The sequence below is a fragment of the Tribolium madens genome, unplaced genomic scaffold (assembly GCF_015345945.1).
Source record: "Tribolium madens isolate multiple individuals breed KSU strain unplaced genomic scaffold, Tmad_KSU_1.1 Scaffold_19;HRSCAF=116;Tcas5.2_LG9, whole genome shotgun sequence".
In the NCBI taxonomy this organism is placed as follows: Eukaryota; Metazoa; Arthropoda; class Insecta; order Coleoptera; family Tenebrionidae; genus Tribolium; species Tribolium madens.
In genome coordinates, this window is record NW_025400983.1 from 51,819 (window position 1) to 59,659 (window position 7,841).

General features: G+C 30.5%; 1 protein-coding gene across 1 annotated transcript in view; it reads right to left on the minus strand.

The window, feature by feature from the left end:
• Nucleotides 1-253: 253 nt before the first annotated feature.
• LOC123009722 overlaps nucleotides 254-7,841 on the minus strand; it is a 9,004-nt gene continuing 1,416 nt past the window's right edge. Inside the window, exons 2-8 of the mRNA XM_044406211.1 lie at nucleotides 7,487-7,756; nucleotides 4,805-5,007; nucleotides 4,224-4,758; nucleotides 2,098-2,517; nucleotides 1,764-2,045; nucleotides 1,006-1,208; nucleotides 254-948 (exon numbers count right to left, since the gene is read on the minus strand). Coding sequence (XP_044262146.1) covers nucleotides 376-948; nucleotides 1,006-1,208; nucleotides 1,764-2,045; nucleotides 2,098-2,517; nucleotides 4,224-4,758; nucleotides 4,805-5,007; nucleotides 7,487-7,756 — 2,486 coding nt within the window. The 3' untranslated portion in view covers nucleotides 254-375. The remainder of the gene's footprint in view (nucleotides 949-1,005; nucleotides 1,209-1,763; nucleotides 2,046-2,097; nucleotides 2,518-4,223; nucleotides 4,759-4,804; nucleotides 5,008-7,486; nucleotides 7,757-7,841) is intronic.

The following is a 7,841-nucleotide window of genomic DNA, read 5'->3' on the forward strand; positions in this document are numbered from 1 at the left end:
AAAAAAGTGCATAAAATTACTAATAAAAGATTACCTATGCAACTAGCAATACACTAAATTTACATAAACTTTGCCTACATAAATAGTTGTTTACATTAGGCAACCAACAGTATACTAAATCTGTTTTTATTTTTTTAGGGTTAGGCAATTTTGAAACAAATTTGGGGTATTGTTCTAAACTATTACGAATTTTGCATTTCTCTCGGCGCCAATCATTCTCCTTATACGATGAATCGTGTTTAAAGAAAATCAATTTTTTTAAGTTTTCAAAACTTTAATTTAACTTTACATAAAACATGTGACTGTTGAGAGATAATCCTCATTGAGACTAGAAATATAGGTATGTATGCAACAATTATTATGTATTTGTTACAATTATGTTGAATTAGTTATTTCATTAGACTCCTGCTTTTGAACACTTGACGAAGTATTTTCATGTACTTGTGGTAATTCAACATTTTCTGGAGGCACAGTCATCACACTTCCATCATCCTCGGCCATAGCAATACCAATAGTGGCTCCAATTTTACTTGAAGCTTGTCTAAATGTGTCGCTTAATTTAACCTGTACTACATTTATACACATAGACATCAAAGCCAATCCAAAAACTAGGTAAGCGATAGAAACAATCATACAAGCTGGATCCTTAGGTACCAAATCGCCAAAACCTATAGTAGTCATAGATATAAAAACGAAATAAAAAGCATCAAAAAACTCCCAATCTTCCCAAAACGAATAAATCACAGCACCAAGAAAAATATAGACAATAAGAATAAAAATAGCTAAAGATATAGGCAAATTAAATTCATCATCAATTTCAAAATTAGATATTGCTGGTGTGACAGGAGTTTCCAGGTGGGCAGACGTCAAGTTTTCAGGATCATCGACAGTTGAAGGACGACGAAAAGTTGCTATTTCGTACATTTTTTGAGCACCTTTAAAGAAATCCTACAAAATAATACTAATTTTAATCCTACAATATTTAAAACAATTGATAAAAATTACCTCAACATGGGCAGTTTTACGAGCTCTTCGACAGCTTCCAGTATAGTAAAGACGGCGAACAAATGACCAAAAAAATTTTATACAACGAGTAAACAGTTTACCAAAGTCGGTTAGTGCGATAAGAAAGAGAGGAAGGCCAATAAGTGCATAAACAATCGTAATTACTTTGCCAGATGTCGTTTTTGGGAAAATGTGACCGTAACCTAAAAAGTAAAAAAATAAAAAAATCAATTTTCTGTTTAATACTTTAGTATAATTTAAAAAAAAATATTGGGGTAATTTAAAACATATCTTTAAGAAAACATAGTTTTTTAATAATATGCATTTGTAGCGTTCGCATTGTTTTTAAATACATATAACTAAAAATCATAAATTTTATATTAGTTACTTAGTACAAAAATAACTGCTATTTAAATTAAATTTTTAAATTTTAAAAATTTTAATTTGAAATTAAAGTAATTCTAATTAAGTTGTCATTTAGATATTTCCTAAATGACAAATTATGGTAAAATTGTGTGATTGCAATTTATTGTTTTGTCCACTAGTTCGAAAATTTTTAACCCACTTTAAGATTAAAACTAGCACAAGTGTTCCAAATTACCTATTGCGTCAAGATGCAATTTGTGTCAAAACGTATGTTTAGAAACGTTGATTATAAATATATTTACACTTTGCTTCAACCTTTTTTAGAATATCATACATCATCTGCCTTAAATAATTCTGAACAAAACGAATATTTTATTTATGTAAATACATACCTATACTAGTATACACTGTACCGCAATAAACAATTGCGTTAAAAAACGACCACTGTTTTTCTTCTTCCTTTTCTTTATTAATTTTTCTCTGTTCATTTTCGATCAACACTTCTTTGTGACGTTCGAAAAGCTCTTTTGCTTCTTTCGTCCATTCTTCATCTGAAGAATTCAAAGGCATTCGTAGAGATAAATTTCTTAAATCTATAATCAATTTGTGCCTAGATGCTCTTACATCAATGGCCTGAACTTTACTTTCGTTAATTTGTTTGTTTTCGTGCGCACCTAAATATACAATTGTTTAAAATAGTTAAAATATAATTCTGCAATAACTCACCTTCAATCGCCATAAAAACAAAAGCGCCACCAATCGTATACAAAATTAACACCAGTGTTAGAAAAGTATGCGTAAACCACTTTCTACTCCATTGTTTTAGTTTGGTGTAAAGCCAAATAGCGCATTTTTCGCCGAAACCTAATCCTGACTTGGTTAAGTCTTTAATTCCGTGTAATTGTTCGAATATAAAAACCGATTGTCTCTTAAAATATGCGGGATGTGGAGCAAGACCTGCCGTTTGGGCAGTCGCAATGTACTGAGAAGGATATCTGTTGTATTCTTGAGGAGAGGGTATTATTAAATGTGGTCTTGGTTTTGCAAAACCCACTTGCTTTTTCGACGATACTGAATTTGATGTTTTCACTGATGTTGGAGTTCCAATTGATTTGATAGACGTCGATTCATTAAAAGTTTCCATTTTACCATGTTTTTAATTCACTATATAATTTTAACGAAATTAGCTTTATCGTACAACTGCCACGACCGAAAGATCAAGAGATACAAAGCGTCGAGACGACTCTTTAACAAGATTTCTCTCTCTCTCTCTCTCTCTCTCTCTCGGTTTTGACGTCGTATATTTCTACGCTTACGATTATAAATATCTCAGTGAAACTGACCCGTTGTTGTTCATCTTCCTCAAATATCGTTTTTAATTTTAACAACTCATTGCTGTATTTTTGACATGTGAATTACAAAAATTATTAACTATGTATAAATATATGTACAGGGTGCATTTTGGATATCCGAATAGGGAATCTCCGAAACTAAGATGTTTAGCTAAAAACGTGTGAGAAAATAATATTGGTTAAAACCGCATCCCGCTATCGTCTTTTATTTTCGACTTACAGACAAAAGTTGACATTTTGGCGAAATCTAAAAAAATTCATATATTCGTTATTATAGAAGATACGGATTTGAAATAAAGACATTATACAGGCACTTTTTTAAGAGGAATTTAATAATGTAGTTAACAATTTTTTTCAGTTATTAGTTTAGCCGTAATAAGATAGATAATAAAGCCGTAATAAAAATAGATAAAATTATAAAGATTTAAAAAATACGATACGTTAGAAGTATGGAACAAATATGCGACCGCCTCAGAATTAAATTATTACATATTTTTAAAAAAATCCAAAAATAAGAAAAACAAATGTGTCAACAGTCAATACAATTAGAAAAAACATTTTTTTGATGATCTAATGGAAGTAGGATAACGTTCCACATAGACGGAATTTTGGGTATTTTAATAGCCATATCGTCATTATTTTTGTGTCAAAAAAAATATATTTTATTGGCGAATTAAAGCGGCTATTTTTTTAAACACTCTTTGTAATACTAGCAGTTACAATAGTAATGTTAGCTTGTTTAAAAACAAAGAAATGTTATTACATGCCAATAAGTTGATTTACAATTTATTTTGCATTTTTTTCATTACTTAGTACTTAGAAAACTCTTTCATTAGTAATACTGGTTGAATAATATAGTTTAAATCCTTTTAGTTTACGATGCAACATTTTTTCATGGCCAACTGCAAACAAAAATCAAAGATAATTTTTTGCTAAAAATGTATTATAATAATTTGTTACAAATACATATTTTTTTGATAAGAAAAAAACAAACTTTTTAAAAATGACATAGCCATCTATGATTCCCATTTAAAAAAATACAAGTTTATTTTATTACGGCTAAACAAACAACTGAAAAAAATTGTTAACTACATTATTAAAATCTACTTAAAAAAGTGCCTGTATAATGTCTTTATTTCAAATCTGTGTCTTCTATAATAACGAAGATATGAATGCGGTTTTAACCAATATTATTTTCTCAAAAAATGAGCCCCAGAATGTATTACTCGTTTTTGGCTAAATCTCTTAGTTTCCGAGATTCCCTATTCGGACATCCAAAATGCAGCACCCTGTACAAATAAACAAATCCTCTTTTATTATACAAATTCAGAATCTTAAAACTTTAACTTAGCATCAAACAACAATTGTATTTAGTATAATTTATTTGAAAAAAAAAAACTATAATACATACGTACAAACCAAGTATTTTTATGTACCAACATCACTCATAAAACGTACCACAATATGAGTATTTCTGAAATATTATTCAGCTATTTTTACGTTTATCTTTAGTTGGATTTTTAGAGTCATCATGCACCGGCACCATTTCAACGTTGTCGGGAACCACTGTAGTAATGGCCCCGTCATCTTCAGCGACGGAGAGACCAATGGTGGCACCAATTTTGGTAGAAGCTTGTTGAAAAGTATCACTTAATTTTGCTTGAACAACATTGATACACATTGACATCAGTGCGAGGCCAAAAACTAAGTACACAATAGAAACCATCATACATGCGGCGTCGTTCGGTACCATATCTCCGAATCCGACTGTAGACATCGATATAAAAACAAAGTAAAAAGAATCGAAGAAGTTCCAAGCCTCCCATAACCAATAAATGAGAGCCCCGACAAACATATAGACAATAAGAATAAAAATAGCTAATGTAACAGGAAGATTAAATTCGTCATCGATTTCAAAGTTTGACATTGCGGGTGTTGTTGGAGAAGGAGTGTCAGTTTGTTCACTATTGGCCAATACAGAAGGACGACGAAATGTTGCAATTTCGTACATCATTTGTGCTCCCTTAACAATTTCCTAAAATAAAAAAATAAATCTGACGCCAAATTTTGTCAGTACTTACCTTCATATGTGCTGTTTTTCGCACTTTCCGACAGCTTCCAGTATAATAAAGTCTTCTAACAAACGACCAAAAAAATTTGATGCATCTGGTAAAAAGTTTTCCAAAATCGGTTAGCGCCAGAAGAAAAAGAGGAATTCCGATTAGAGAGTAGACGATAGTCAAAGCCTTTCCAGTTTTTGTTTCAGGATAAATATGTCCATAACCTGAAACAATAATTTTTTTTTTAATTAAAATTGTTATCTATAATATTTTACTTATACCAATAGTTGTAACTATAGTTAGACAATAAACAACGGAATTTAAAAAACTCCACGACCTTTGACCACTGTATGTTTTCATTCCGGCTTCATGTGCTGTATGGAGTTCTTCTTCAAACGTTCTTAGTTTATTTCTTGCTAGACTTTTCCATTCTTCTTCCCTAAGATTATGACTTTTAAGCCATAACATATCTATAAAGTCTCGTTTGACTCGTTTTACGCCACATTTGTAAAAATGTTCAAAACTTCCTTCAACAAACTTAAACATAAATCCACCCAGTCCACAAAAAATTATAATTAGAAAAAGTTCACACATACATCGATTCCTTAAAATACGGATCTTTCGGCATTCGTCTTTCATATCGGATTTAAATGCACGAAAGTTCACTAACAATTCTTTAATTGTAAAAAGACGAAAAAGATCAAAAAGTTGCTTGATGTGAAAATCTAATTCCATCACTGATTTAGTGGCGATTACATTTGATGTTTTTGGATCTAAAATTTCAACGATTTTGGAACAAGTTAAAGAAGCTAGAGTTCGTTGTTTTTTTCTTTGTCGCACAAATTCTTGCACTTCTGGCCTAAAAGGTTTCGCAATGGAAAGATCGACGTTGTTGTCTTCGAATGGTAATCTTTTCGATTCGTCTAAAAGTTGTGCCTTGCGAAAGCTCTCAATCAATTCTTCTTGTGTGAATGGGTGAGGTGCTGACTGACTTCTCTTCACTTCTTCCTTGTCCAGCTTTAAAAGTCTTTCGCGACCTCTTATTGCAGCCGCAGTTAGTCCTTTTTTTGTTTTATTAAACAAATTGACAACTTCAGCCTGGGCTAATTCACTCAAGCTTTCTTTTTTCCTATACTCGTCTATGACTTGTTTGGAAAAACTGTGAGATTTTTTAATTTTAGTCTCCGGTTTTTCAGCAAACTCTTTCTCTGTTTCAGATTTCGTATCGTCTTTACTCACGATTTTTTTTCGACGTCTTCTTTCGGGTGTTTTTGGTCGTTCTTCTGGTACATCTTCGTCTGTTGTCGTTTTATCTTCAAGTTCTTTAAGAGGTGTTTTATCTCGCCGACTAGCTCGTCGTTTCGTAAAATTTCGGCGTTTTTTTGCTACCGAAGCACTGTGCATTTGTTCAGGTGTAACCATTGCTTCAATTCTAGCTATGTCTATTTTTTTTTCTTCTGTATTTGAGTCATCTTGAATTTGTAAAGGTGCTTGCGATGCCATTTTGTCGAGACTAAGTTAAATTTAGAACGAGTAAAGCCAAGAGTATGGGAGATACATAAAGCAATGCTGCGAAAAGTATTTTTAAATGCAGACCTCGACCAAATTTTTTCAATGTGATAAAATTCATCGATTTATTAAAAATATTTCTTATGGGTACCTACCTACTTTTATCATAAAAATAATAATTAATAAATAAGTAACAATAACAATGTAGAAAAAAAAACATTAACGGGTAAATTTAGGTTTATCAGGTATTATGTACACATTTTTATATTTGAAATTTCTACGTGCAGTAAAGCAGATATTAAATTTCATAATTAAAATTTTATGTAACTTTCCAAAAAGAGTGTAAAAATTCAAACAGATAAATTATTAGTTTGCAGATTAAATAAACATTCCTGTAGCTACAAAAACGAAATATTAAACATTAAATGTGAATTATTACATTATAATATGTAACAAATTGTAAATACCTAAATACCAAATATTCGTTAAAAAAATAGGAAAAAAATCTCTATCTATTCAAAATCGTAAGATTAAAAACATTATAAAACATTGTAAGTTGGTTTACGTTGTTGTAAATAAAAGAGTTTCTAAAAAATAAGTAACAATATTTGAAACTGTAATATACTGTCTTCATTGCAAAAGCAGAAAGTTATAAAATATTAATTATAAATTCGTTAGATATTATAAGAATTTTGTTTATAAAAATTACTTAAAGTAACCATAATTTTAAGCACATACTCGTAAGTTGTTAGATTTGTTTGCACAATTCAACATATTTGCAACAAAGTAAGTAGCTGTATAATAGTGTTTGATTCAGGTACTTTTATATCATTTTCTAACAGCAATAAATAATGTGTTTAATGGCATCGTAAGTTGTTTAACGCCTAAATTCATAAAAAAGATATTAAAGTACATACTTTATATACGCTTAAAAATGTTAAAAAAATACCAGTTTAAAGTTTGGCAATGTATTTAAAAAGCTGACTCATAATAATGCTGATTCGGAAAAATTATCCATTTGAAAATAATTTCGAAAGACAGAATTTAACATTCTTAAAAGCGTGGGTATAACACCATTATATTTATAGAATATAGTTGGCTCCACATTTCGTATATGAAATTTTTATTCAGCGTTTTTAATACAACGGTGTTTTTACAAAAATGTAAGTAGGTACACAAAAAAATGTCTGTTACCTATGCTAGTGTACACAGTACTGCAGAAAACGACGGCATTCCAAAACGTCCAAATTTTGTTTTCAATACCATTTGTAACGGCGAGCTTATGATGCGAATAGTAATTTTCTAATCTACTTTCATAACGTTTTTGTATATGTCTAGATGCTTCTCCTATCCATTCGTCTAGAGATTTCTCAATAGGAGTTTGAAGAGACGTCACTCGAAGTTCTCGGAGAAGTTCATCTCTAGAATCTTTTAAATCTAGTTCTACGGTTGATTCAGCTCGGCCTAAAAAAATTAAATAAAAACACATAAAAATCCATTCTTTTAAACCAAGTAATTTGTTCTATTTTTTTTTTTAACTTGAATTGCT